Here is a 13,164-nt window from a genome sequence, read left to right as displayed (position 1 = left end):
AAAAAATAAAAAATACAAAAATACAAAAACCCATAGAGCAATTTGATCAATTGATGACATATTTACATTCAACCAACAATTTTGAATCTTTTAAAGTTATTTTTTAAATTTTAATTTATTGAAGTTTTTATTTTGAAAATTATTATTATTTTTAATTTCAAATTTTTTTTAAAAAAAAAAGTTGTAATAGAATAGTTGAAGTAGCTATCAAGTTAATAAAACAAGGACACATATATTTTGAAACATGTCCCAATTATTTTGATAATTGTCAAGTTTACTTATTATTTCATTTGAAATTATTGAATTTATTTTTACCACCATTCTTTTTGTCTTGTACTAGTCTTTTTGTCCTTAAAAAACTAATGAGTAACTCAAGAAGGTACCAAAAAAACTAAAAAGGGCTATCCAAATATTATTTTCTTAAATAATTGATATAGTATTTTTATTAATTTTAGAAAGAAAGAGAATATAAATGATTCTTAAATATGGTATCAAAATATTAGTTTTTGAAATTTCAAAAAAATATATTATATATTAATAATAGATATATTATTTAATTAATAAGTAGATAATTTTAATAAATAAATAGATAGATTTAATAAATAAATAGATAATTTTAACAAAAATTAATCTAATATAAATCTAATTTTTTTAAAATTTTAAAATATAAATTAGACTTCATCCATTGTAATGTAGCATGTATTGAAATTCAAGCAAATGCTCTAGCATAATTCAATCAATTGAATGTATTGGATGCATTTAGAATTATTGATAAATATTATGTAATCTAATTTTATTTATCAATTATTAAAGACAATAAAAAATTACAACAAGCAAAAAAAATCTAATATACAAAATAACAATGTAATAAAGTAGTGTCAAAAAATATACATACTTTTGTAAAATAAAAAAGATTTTGATAGAATCTAAACTTATATAAAATAAGGTACAAAGAATTTTACATAATAGAATTTGACAACAAGAAATCACATCTCAAAGGTAAATCTACCTAAATCAATAGTTTTCTTTAAAATATCCTCTTGTTTTTTTATACAAACAAAAAGAAGTATTTAATTGTTATAGAATGTTTTTTCAAGCTAAATATATCCAAATATAATTGATAAGAAATAAATAGAAAGTAAACTTACTACAAGAATGAACAACAATACAAGACACATGCCACATAATGGTTGTTTTATAATAATAAAAACTTGGCATTATCATGTTGTAACATAATTATATAGTAAAAATATGAACAAAACCACTTTTTCACTTACTATTCCATCATCTTCGTTCAACAAGAATTTAAGTCATTTAAACAAGGCTTCATAAAATTTTCTTATTTTATTTTGATTGTCTTAATATCTAATAGGTTAAAGTTAGTTAGCAATTTTTCTTACAAGTTGTGTTTTATTGTAAAAATGCTTCTACCATATTAAAAAGCCATAAAATAATAAAAATAAAGTAAATTAGATAAATAATTGATATGATTGATTCTAAGGTAAAGTTAATTATAGGATTGTGCTAAAAGAATTCTAGGATTAATTGGATTGATATTTGGAAAACAATTGTTTGCAAACCATAGTCAAAATTAGACCCCTATCTACAAAAATGATTGTGTACGACAAAATACAAAGGAATTGGAAGATTAGCATGTAATATTGGCAAATTAACTTTGAGTTTGTTCTAGAAGCAAAAGACTTATTTCATTTGGTTTTGTAGTGACTTTGAAAGAACTATTCAAAATCAAAGTTTGTATTAGTGATTAGGATTTTATATAATAAAATAAGGACTAGTATATTAGATAGTTTATGCATTCCAAACAACATCTATAGTTGGAATTTCTTAAGTGAATAATTAATTGTGTGTGGTAGATGTGTGTAAAACTTCATGCCATCATAGCTATGCATATAAGAAATATCTAATTATAAGTACAAGGAGGTACCAGGTTTAGGGTGTTTTAGGGCTTGTTAGGATTTTGTAATATCTAAATATTTGCTTGTTAAAAAAAAAAAAAAAAAAAAAGAAAAAAAAACTTGGCATGTGGTTAGAGCATAATGGTATAGAGCAGCAGAGCTGAGCTCAGTGTATTCTCCTCCACACAGACGTTGGGAATGGCACTGACACAAGCCATGAAAACACACAAAATGGATGTCAAAGCCACACTGATCCGCAGTGATCTCAATCAGACCCCGCATACACACACTCGCCTGGCAGGCCCACACCTTGAGAAACGATGCTTCGCCCGCACTTCGGATGGAGGGGCGGACGGAGGGGGGAGCATTGTGCATTTTACCACCACTCTGCGAATCAACACATGTGCATAATTCTCTGGTGCTTCATATCCTTGAGACCCACCTTCCGGTTGCGGGATTCAGCTGCATCTGGTGATGACTAGGGGTAGGGGGCATCTTCACTCTAAGGCAGCTCTACGTTTGTGTGTGACGCGTAGGAATTCAACGCAGATTTTGATATGAGCAGTCCTCACACGCTTTCCCCTCAAAGGTTCTCGACTATTCCTAGTCTGGGTATCCAGGGTGGTTTCGCTTTCTGACCTTGACGTCGTGTGGGAGTGCGGTTATTATGTCCAACCCTTAAGAAGTGGAGTCCAAACCTTGGAACCGTTGTTTTGGGTTTTAGTCCATCATGAAGCTGCAGGGGATTCTTGCAACTCTGTACTGGCGATGTGGGTTTGAATCTTGGAAACAGGGAATTGTACTCATTTGTTGAAGCCGGAGGGGGAGATTGTTCCTGAAGATGGAATCGATCCTGGAATTTTAGGTGTGCGAGATCTGCTTGTGGAAGCTGATGTTTGCTTTGGGGACGTGAAACGGATGTGTCGTAGCTAGAGCTTAGGGCATGATCAGGGGTGCTCGACATTCTGTCTTTGCGTACTTAGAGATAAGTAAATTTTGGCCACCGGACGATGGATATCATACAGGCAGTCACCCAGTTTGTGGGAATCTTTCAAGCAGGTTCTGAAATCTTTGCGATAGGCTCCTAGATGTAGACTTCTCTGAAAACATTCGTGCTTGTTTGGGCACGAGTGTGTTGGCTTGCGTCCTTTTCACTCCAGCTTGAAGTTTTTCACCACGGTCATCGATTTTTTTAGATACAGAAATAAGAATAGGGCGGTTATGCTCTGAGCTTTTTGCAGGGTTTCGTTCTCCTGGGCTACGGGCTGCGGTCTCCAGTAGCTCGAGATTCCTGAGTGCTGTTGCTTGTTGAGTAGAGGTAATCTTAAATATCGATTTTCAAATATGAGTTTCTGGGTTCCTTGTGGCAAGCTTGATGCTCTGCCTTTTAGTTTGTAGGGTGGATTGCAGCGACGTGCAGGGCAGGCACCATGCTTTCGGTGGTGTCCGGGGGGCATATGGGTTTCGCCTTCATGGGGAACATATTGAAGGCTTTTCGTTTTATAACAGAACTGAAGCCGGTGAGTGCAAGCGATATCGAACTCCTGGATTTTCCTACTCTACCAGTTGCACTTTAGAACTGCTTCCTCATACTCTCTTCTCAGACTACAGCCTGGTTTATCAAAACCGCTGGTCCTTGACGCCTTCCATTCAATTTTAAGGACAAATAGCTTTTTAAAGATTTGCAATCCTTAGTACAGCTCCATTTATCTAAAACAACCCTGGGACTGCAGCTATAAGCGATTGATACTGACATCGCCTTTGAAATTAATGTGACAATCAGAGCCTGACATGGACGTCCGAAACTGACTGCCGAACACCACAGGAATGCCTGAAGCGCATCCTATCATGCATTATCAGCATTGAGCGCTGCAAGGGCTCATTGCACTTCAACCATGTTCTCTGCGAGACTTTTATGGGCAACTATTTACTTCGTGCTAGGGATTTGCTAGAGGGTCGAAAAGACGAAATTGAAACCTACGGTGAGCAATGTTTCAATGAATTAACAGCACTCCATCACACGGTGAAGGAGGCTGAGTTTTTTATTCACAAACATTGCATGGATGCCAACTGGATCAAGGCCGCTGTGGAGCTCGTGGAGAACACTTCCGCCTTTGCGGAGATCATCCTTGATCTAAATTGGTACATGAATGCACTGGGTATTGCTATTGAGGTTGCAACCGGCACAGCGTCATGGGAGTCGACACGGCATAAAGTATGGGACCTTCAAAATCGAGCCATGACCGAGTATGTCAAATTACATGACAGTTGGGAAGAGCATTGCAAGGAGCTGAGTTTGCTCAAGGATCGGAGGGTGCTGCTCACGAAACTAAATTGTGATCATGCTAGAGACGTTCGATGTCTGAGCACCTATTTGGCTCGCAAACTAGCACATCCAGATCTGTCTGTTCACGCCAGGGCGCCCTTGCACGTAAACCTAAGGTCATCGGAGTTGCTGCGGAACAGCGTTTTTCTGGGAGGCGGAGCTTACGGCACAGTGGATAAGGTGCAGTGGCTTGGCATGCTGTGTGCTGTGAAACAGATCCCGAACAAAACCGATGTAGACGAAGAGGTTAGGATTTTATCGAAGCTGCACCATCCCAACATTATTCAGCTTTACGGGTACTTCATAGAGGAACGCACTTTGTATCTCATCATGGAACTAATGGAATCAAATTTATGTACGCATGTAATGGGAAATCAATGGAGAGAAGTTCGGATGTCCCCCCATTTTCTACATGCAGCGTTTGATTGCATGCTTCAAATAGCGAAGGGGATGCGGTATTTACACAGCAAGGGGATGGCACATCGGGATTTGAAGGGTTTAAATGTGCTCGTGAAGCCGAGCGAGAATCGTGAGCTTCAGAGCAAAGGCTACTTGACTGTGAAGTTGACAGACTTCGGAATGGCCAAGGCTAATCTTCAACACTCGACGTACACAGCTCAGTCGATGAATGTGGGGACTCCTGCGTGGAAAGCTCCCGAGCTCTTCAAGTGGTACTCATCCGATTCCCCAAAGCACAATCTTCCTAGGGAGCGCAAGTATTACCCTTTCAAAGCTGACGTATACAGCTTCGGTATGGTCTGCTACGAAATTTTGTGCGGGAGTATACCGTTCTCGAATGAGACGTTGACGCCGCGCAGTGTATTCTACGCTAAGGTCAAGGGTGGGATTAGACCGGAGCTGCCGGAAGAGTCTTTGAAGGTAGTTCCTGGACTCTCCGACTACATTAAGCTTTGCTGGGATACTGATCCTTGCAGACGTCCGGACTTTGTCAACATATGCAAACGAATTCGTCATTTCCGAGATTATTTGTTGAAGGTTGATGCGTACTCTGGTTGGGAGCGTAAAGCTCTCGGAAGCGAGAGGATAGTCGAGGAGCTTATAACCATAGACGACGATGAATTAATAGGTTTGTACCAAACTCTCATTACGTCAAGATCAAATACACATGCATTATGCAGTTGGTAAAAAGATATCCTCTCATTTTTAGGCTGTGAAGTGATGTGTGGAGTGTGGGGGAGGGCAGCGAAATCATGATGGAAATTACTCGTCTTTGTAATGACGTAATTAACTTGAATGTCTTGGCACTCAGATGCAGATGAATGGGACTGGGAAATAGACTACAAGGACGTTGTTCGTGTTGGAGAAGCCCTACGTGCAAGCAGCGGATTTTCGTCGGTATGGATAGCCCAGTGGAAAAAAACCTCTGAGAAAGTCCTGGTCAAGTTTATTGAGCCTACTCTGATTGACAACGAGGAGAGCATTGCAAATTTTAAGCGCGAGGTGGAGCTTCTCGTGAGGTTGCGGCACCCAAATCTTGTACATTATCTTGGGGCAACTAAACAGGCGCAATTTGTAGTACTCACTCAACTTGCTCCAGGAGTGATGCTCCGTAATTTCCTCAACAAGAAACCCACGGTGTCGCCTTCAGATGCAGTGAGTATTGCGCTCCAAGTTGCCCTTGGAATAGCGTCCTTGCACGGAGAGCAGGTTTTGGTGGTGCATGGTGAGCTCTCCCCTGATTGCATCGTAATTGATGAGCAGACCATGACTGTAAGGGTTGCTGATTTTGGCATGCAACGCTTTAGGCTTCCTCCGCAGAAGCACTGTCAACCTCGCTGGTACCGAAGGGCTCCTGAGCAGCGCCAGGGCCTCTCCTTACACCCAAGCTGCGACGTCTTCTCCTTCGGAATGATTGTCTACGAGCTGCTGGAGCACGAGAAAGCCCAAGCCTTCTGGAAGCACAAAAAAGCCTCAAAAATGGTTCTGATGGGGCATAGGCCTCCACTACAATCTGCTTCACGTTATCCGAGAGGTATGAAGACATTGATTGAGAAGTGCTGGGCACATAAGTGGGAAGATCGGCCTAATTTTGAAGCAATCGTTTCAGCATTGCAGAAAACGGTCACCCATCAAAATCGGCTCTCTTCATCCAGCTGCAGCAGCAGTTCTAGAAGGGGATAGATCAGGAACATAGAGCATTCCCTCATGATGGGTTCACTGTTCGGTGCTTGCAGCTGGTAACATCGAGAACCTCACAACCCATGAACTGGAGATTCCGACATTCATTGTTTTTGTGATCTACAGTGCTTCGCAGCACAGATACCTCTGGGTCACACATATTGGAACCTTCAAGGCGGTAGCGTCTTGTTGGAACTTCTCAATCTCGCTGCTACCAAGGTCAGCATTAGGTACGGGTTCACTTTCCAAGAATGGCATTTATTTACCTGAAATTTGGAAGTCTCTTGCTTCAGCTGCTCCTGTCTCGTTTTAAGAAAAATTTCGTGAGACTTCCATATGCAGAACATGAAGATGAACAGTTCGTAGGATGTCCAGTTTCGTCGTGTATAGTATTCATTTCCAATGGTTTTATGAGTTTTTTTTTGTGTGCATGCAGTTTCAGCATGCGGAGGTAATGTCGCCTGCACTTCACTCACCTCTCCAGCACTCAAGCGTCTGAATACCTTCAAAGCTTACGTTTATTAATAAGATGACCTTCATTCTCAGAGTGTAGCTTTATTCGGAGCCAGATTGGTAGTTTTGAATCACTTGCGTTTACCATGCTGCAGTATGCTTTCTAAATATTAATGACATTCAGATCAGAGATAAATTGGTTTTTTTTTCTTAGCACCCAGCTGTGTCATGTCCCTCACTTCAGACCAGATTGGAGGCTGCATAGTTTTTAGGTTCATCTTTGCTGGGCTGTTCATGGCTATGGTTTGCGTCGTTCTTGAGCTTGTAGCAATTCTCGTCACACTGTGTCGCTCCCTCATTCGTCGCACTTATGCTTCCCCGTCTCCTACAGCTACTCCAGCCCCTGCTCCTCCTTCTCCACAGCTTGCTGAAAGGGATAATAAGTTTTCTCCTGCTTTAAGGAATCAAGGCTTGAAATCAATTAGAAATATCTATCGTAAACCCTGTGTTGTGCTGAATGCAACAGAAAAGACCTGATCCTTCGTCTTCGCAACATTGGTACCCTCCACAGAAATATGTATCCTAAATCAATCTTCTGATTTGACCGATCACCAATTGCGCTCAATGAATCTGCACATCTTTAAAATCGACCCAATTTGAATATCGTCACTCTCTCATGGGATAACAAACTACAAGCCATGAACATTTTCTAAAATACTCTGTCCTGGTTAAAGATAGGCCCACCGATTGGCTAAATCCAAGGGTTAGTGTTTGAACCACGGAAGTAGGCTACGCGTCGGAAATAAAGCGGGGGTTCAGGGTTCAGGGTTTAAGGTTTCAACTAGAGTGCTCGTCGTGATCGCTAGACGCAGCATTAGCATCTGTAGTTTCTACCGAAATTTATGAATCGGTGCCGAAGCTAGTGTAGCTGGGCCTGCGAAGGGTGCGACAGCCGATTCCATTTGAAGGTCGTCGGACAGGGTTTTGGAGTTTTTTATTTTTATTTTGCATGTTTATCTTCCGCTCGGTGTGGTTTCGTACGATGCATGACGGAGATGAGGCACTGGAATTAGGTCTATGAGCATTGTTTTATTGAGGTGAGCGCGGAGTTGGTTGGTGGATTGAAGCATTTCTGAGGAGAAAACCGTGGAGGTATTGGAAATTGACGATGGCAGCAACGTTAGCGCGGGCTCGGCGGTCGCATTCGCTGCTGAAGCTTGTATTGTCACAACGATCTCCCTGCACGTACCAGCGGTGCGGTCTTGCGTCGTTGAGCGCCTTTGATGGTCGCCGCGCAATCGATTCGTCCGCTAGATTGTTCGAACTGAGTTTATGGAGGAATTATTTGAACGGACTGATGTCTGCCCGCTCAATGGCTACATTCAACCGAAAGTGAGTGGGTTCAGTAGTTTTTGCGATTGCATTTAGCCACAATTTCTTTTTCCTTTTTTCCTGATATCATTATTACTGTTCTCTGGTTTTTTGTATTTGCGGCAGATTTTGAGCAACCCTAAAATCGTGCATGACAACTATTTTGAATGCCAAGATAGCCGAGAAGGCATTTCGAGCGCTTAATTTTGTTGTGTAACAATGATCCTCAGGATTTTATGGCAATGTCTCGTGCTGACCTTTTTCTGGCTCGTCAACATTACCATCTCTTATTGTCTCGTAACGTGTTTGACATTCAATCGAATTGGGGTTTCCTTAGGGTTTACTAGGGTTATTAGAATTCACATGTTTCCGTTCATATTCACTGTAATCGGACGTGAGGAGTTGACGCTATAAGAATTGACCAGTTCATAAAAATTAGGGTTAATTTTTTTCTGTTTTTAGCTCAAGTAGGTGGAAGTTGAGCTTTATTAATACATTAGATTTCGACTACCTGGTGTTGTCAACGAGCAGTAGAGTTTAAGTCTATCTGGTGCTTAGAGGTGGTTATATTTCATACAAGTTTTCGTTAAGCCAGTAGTCAAGGAAGAGATAATTATGCAAGCAGATTGCTTTCTAAACGTTGCACACGCTGACTTCAAACTTCAAACCTTTCTGACATGCATGCAGTAAGCCGCACATGAACATTGGAACAATTGGACATGTGGACCATGGGAAGACTACCCTTACAGCGGCAATTACCAAGGTGTTCCTCGGCCTTGAGAGTTTATGTGTCTCGAGTTCTTTTCGTTCACATCATTTATGATCTAATGTTATGAGGTTGCGGATTTAACAAGATTCATAAAGATCTTTTGACTTACTGTCCGTACATTATTAACTTGGGCAGGTTTTGGCTGACGAGGGTATGGCTAAATCGATTGCATTCGACGAGATCGACAAAGCCCCAGAGGAGAAGCAGCGGGGTATCACCATTGCCACTGTAAGCCACTCCCCTGAATTTCCCAATTATACAAGCTTATCTTAGTATTGTTTCTCAACATACGCATGTGCACTCTCTTTTCAACAGCACTGTGTGCTATGCAATTGAGTTTACAGAGATCGTTTAGTTTAAATGTGTTCTTACCAAAATGGTTTTTATGCTACAGGCACATGTTGAGTACGAAACAGAAAACCGACATTATGCCCACGTTGATTGCCCAGGACATGCGGATTATGTGAAGGTAAGGTGAATGGCGCCTTTTAAGTGGTCCTGCAATTCCTTTGTCTCTGGGCACGTCTTTTCTATATAATGTAATCTAATGAACTCTTTTAGGTATCCTAAAGAGGATGCACGAGAAAAACTTTGTGAAGTACTAAGTACAGAAATCCCTTTTTGTAGAACATGATTACAGGGGCTGCACAAATGGATGGAGGCATTTTAGTTGTTTCGGCACCGGATGGGCCTATGCCTCAGACTAAAGAACACATTCTTCTCGCGCGACAGGTCAGTATATTTAAGGTGCCGGGTATGTGTTATCACATAGCTCTTGTAACCAGTTTAAATACACGGAAAAGGAATGAGATGTCTTGTAGGATTATCATGTTATAGTTGTTTTGCACGAGTTTTCTTATAATTCATGATGGTCAGGTAGCCTACCCATGATAACATGCCCGTTCCATGGCTTCTGAGTTATTTTGCAAAATGTGACAGGTTGGGGTTCCATCATTGGTGGTTTTTTTGAACAAAGTGGATGTTGTCGAAGATGAGGAGTTGTTGGAGCTTGTGGAGATGGAGTTGCGAGGTAGACTCTCTTTAGATTCGTTGGTATTGTTTTCATAGTGTATTTATCTTATTTTAGCATTGACCGTGAAGTAATTTTCTCGTTTGCTTTACTTATGGATCAATAACTGGTTGGTCGCTTCTTGTGTAGAGCTCCTGTCCTTTTATAAGTTTCCAGGTGATGATATTCCCATCGTTAGAGGCTCCGCTCTCGCTGCTCTGCAGGGAACTAACCCAGAGCTCGGGAAGAATGCGATCTTGAAGTTGATGGAGGCTGTAGACTCATACATTCCTGAGCCTAAGCGCAATCTTGATAAGCCATTTCTTATGCCAATTGAGGATGTTTTCTCCATACAGGTGAGATCAGTCTCGAGTTTTTTGATTGCTGACTAGATGCTTCGGTTACTGCTACTTCTGACCCTCCTGAATCACAAGCTTAGTTTGTATGTATACGTTAAATGGTAATTTTTCTATGTAGCTCCCACAAGCCTCTCAAACCCCTTTGTGTAGACGTGCATTAGTGGTTCTCATGGCTAAAGTAAGAACACCTCACTGAAGTTTCCAAGGTCCTTGTAAGTCCGTGAGACCAGTGATTGTAGCCGTTATTCAAATGAGTCTATTTATTTCAACATTTTATCTTGTGATCAGGGTCGTGGAACTGTGGTCACGGGACGGGTTGAGCAAGGTGTGGTCAAAGTGGGAGAAGAGGTGGAAGTTGTTGGACTACGCACGGTATGGAAGACCATTAGATTTCTGTTATTGAATTCTATGACTTAAATCCTTTTTTCTCCGTAAGCTTACCCTTTTCAGTTCTCCTAATTAAGATTCCCTGACTTCATATATTGTAGGGTCCCAGCCTTAAAACCACTGTAACTGGTGTGGAGATGTTTAAGAAGCAATTGGATCAGGGTCAGGTACTATTTATATGCCATTCTGGAATCTCCCTTCCGGTTTTTTTGTTAAGTGGATACGGTCGAAATTTTTAATAAGATTGAAGAGGTGCGTATGTAGGACGGGGATAATTTAATATTTCTGCAGGTTTACTTTCTTGGACAGCTTGGTTTATTTGATGACTTCCTTTTGGTGTGGCAGTGATTTACCTTTAACACTAATCGAATTGAAATGTTATGTTGATACAGGCAGGAGATAATGTGGGTCTTCTGATTCGGGGTCTTAAGCGTGATGAGGTACAGCGTGGACAGGTGAGTTTTTGTTTCATCAACATTAGTTCCACATTTCTACAATTGATATCAACGGCCAAAATCCTCTAATTACTTTTGAATCGGCTCCATTTTCATTAATTAATCTGCAGTGAGATCCCCCTTATTAATGTAATGTGCACTGATTCTCCTTGTGGTTTTTGTGTGTGGTGGGAATACTAAAGGTTATTTGCAAGCCTGGCACTGTTAAGACAAACACGAAGTTTGAAGCAGAGGTTTACATTCTTACGAAGGAAGAGGGAGGTCGACACACTGCTTTTTTCTCCAACTACAGACCCCAGTTTTACCTGCGTACTGCTGATGTGACTGGTAAGGTGGAGCTTCCAGACCACATCAAGATGGTCATGCCGGGAGACAACTTGACTGCCCAATTTGAGCTGATCATTCCTTGCCCCCTTGAACTTGGTGAGTTTTTTTGTCGCCGTTTACCAGAAATTCATTGTGTCAATGATCCAGCCTGAACTTTACTTACGTGTTTTTGTATGGTGTTAGCTCTGGTTATCCTCTTAACTGCCGATTTCCTAATGCATGGTACTGCTTTTAGGACAACGTTTTGCTCTTAGAGAAGGAGGAAGGACAGTTGGTGCTGGCGTTATATCTAAGCTTTTGGGTTAAATAGATAAATTCCCTTACAGAAATGGGAATATTACAGCTCCGTCCAAAAAGACATTATTAGCAGCAGTGTAGTTTTGATATCTCTTTCTAGTCTTGTTTAGATACGAATTTTTTGGGAACGTTTGATCCAGGGCATTTTTATTGCTGGATTATGACGTTTTATTTTATGACGGAGGAGAACAAGAGTTAATACACATTGCAATTTGAAGGGAGAGTGTGGTTATGGATGTAAAATTTCTGTTCTTTTTAAAAAGTAGAAGACCTTTGGAAATGAATGATCAATTCCACATGTAACAGTTTTGAATCAATGATTTGGATAGAATGATGGCAATTCTTCAAATTATGTCACCAGTTAATCCCCTAATTAATATTAAACAAATAAAAAAATAAAAAAATAGTTGAAATATAAATTATGCAAATCATGGAATCAACCAGGAATCTGTAATTCAACTAACTGTGAAAGGAGTTATATAGGATTCTTGTTATTGTGTTCCCACATAGTATTATGATAAATGATGTATCCAGAATTTTCTACAGGTTTTACACATTCTATTTTTTTGAATAATTGTTGGAAAATTAATTTGGAGCTGTTCCAAAATACTATCAACAAAGGAAAGGTTTGCCTTATAGACATCTCAAATGTAGTCTTGCACTACCAATGATGCTTCTTAATAATATAGTATTGTCTAATCTAATTTATGGCAAGGCTTGTAAAGAAATAGTAACCAACAAATTTGCAAATAAAAACACCTATAATATATCAATAAAAATTATAAAAAAAAAAATACATACATCATGAAAACATTTACCACATTAGATTAGGTGAGTACATTGAGTGCACATTCATTGTCACCTTTGAAAATGGTTATTTCCCTATCTTACAATTACATATAATTGAAGTTTTGTATTAGCAAGAAATGCAGGTTGTACAATGGTCTATAATAAAGATATCATAATAGCAAAATTATTATATGACTAAGTTAGCTTTGTCAAAAGAGGATCTTGATGGAGTTTACTAAGGTTGTTTGATGGATGAACTTGATACACTCCATCTACACCTATTATGTCCTATAAATTGCCTCTAGCTTGTCCCCATCGATTGCCCTTTGGCTATCTTGCACACATGCATATATATATCTATATCTATATATATATCTTATCAATTTCCTCGTGCGAGGCCAATCCAAAGATAGCTTATGATGTTGATTAGATGTAGATCAATTTAAAGTGTATGGAATATATAAATATCTTAGAAAGATTTGTACAATGATAGTAGGTTGTAGTATTATTAGGTTTGTCTCAGGTTCAAACTTGGTTGCCTATGCTACAATTCTTTTTTTACTTTTT

General features: G+C 39.7%; 2 protein-coding genes across 2 annotated transcripts; both read left to right on the top strand.

Moving 5' to 3' along the window:
• Nucleotides 1-2,251: 2,251 nt before the first annotated feature.
• Nucleotides 2,252-7,050, top strand: LOC141044405 (uncharacterized). The gene is made up of 4 exons (XM_073529759.2): nucleotides 2,252-3,436; nucleotides 3,700-5,329; nucleotides 5,513-6,611; nucleotides 6,818-7,050. Exons 1-3 carry the CDS (start codon nucleotides 3,347-3,349, stop codon nucleotides 6,382-6,384), a joined length of 2,592 nt encoding a protein of 863 aa, XP_073385860.1. The 5' UTR covers nucleotides 2,252-3,346; the 3' UTR covers nucleotides 6,385-6,611; nucleotides 6,818-7,050.
• A 464-nt stretch (nucleotides 7,051-7,514) lies between these two features.
• Nucleotides 7,515-12,029, top strand: LOC112273922 (elongation factor Tu, mitochondrial). Its single transcript, XM_024502980.3, has 12 exons — nucleotides 7,515-8,226; nucleotides 8,893-8,968; nucleotides 9,110-9,202; nucleotides 9,369-9,443; nucleotides 9,602-9,706; nucleotides 9,914-10,004; nucleotides 10,134-10,339; nucleotides 10,631-10,714; nucleotides 10,831-10,896; nucleotides 11,122-11,184; nucleotides 11,367-11,607; nucleotides 11,747-12,029. The coding sequence occupies exons 1-12, from the start codon at nucleotides 8,003-8,005 to the stop codon at nucleotides 11,815-11,817; spliced, it is 1,395 nt and encodes a 464-aa protein (XP_024358748.1). The 5' UTR covers nucleotides 7,515-8,002; the 3' UTR covers nucleotides 11,818-12,029.
• Nucleotides 12,030-13,164: the final 1,135 nt, after the last annotated feature.

This window comes from Physcomitrium patens, chromosome 21 (assembly GCF_059467195.1).
Source record: "Physcomitrium patens ecotype Gransden chromosome 21, ASM5946719v1, whole genome shotgun sequence".
Classification (NCBI taxonomy): domain Eukaryota; kingdom Viridiplantae; phylum Streptophyta; class Bryopsida; order Funariales; family Funariaceae; genus Physcomitrium; species Physcomitrium patens.
Note: the sequence above shows the minus strand (reverse complement) of the source record. Positions and strands in the feature narration are given on the sequence as shown.

Excerpts from the sequence above, each read along its gene's own strand:
- LOC112273922 (XM_024502980.3), top strand. The coding sequence starts at position 8,003 with ATGGCAGCAACGTTAGCGCGGGCTCGGCGGTCGCATTCGCTGCTGAAG. Across the intron at positions 9,444-9,601 it reads GACATGCGGATTATGTGAAG|AACATGATTACAGGGGCTGC; the intron begins GTAAGGTGAATG and ends CCCTTTTTGTAG. Across the intron at positions 10,340-10,630 it reads AGGATGTTTTCTCCATACAG|GGTCGTGGAACTGTGGTCAC; the intron begins GTGAGATCAGTC and ends TCTTGTGATCAG.
- LOC141044405 (XM_073529759.2), top strand. The coding sequence starts at position 3,347 with ATGCTTTCGGTGGTGTCCGGGGGGCATATGGGTTTCGCCTTCATGGGG. Across the intron at positions 3,437-3,699 it reads TTATAACAGAACTGAAGCCG|AGCCTGACATGGACGTCCGA; the intron begins GTGAGTGCAAGC and ends TGTGACAATCAG. Across the intron at positions 5,330-5,512 it reads AGACGACGATGAATTAATAG|ATGCAGATGAATGGGACTGG; the intron begins GTTTGTACCAAA and ends CTTGGCACTCAG.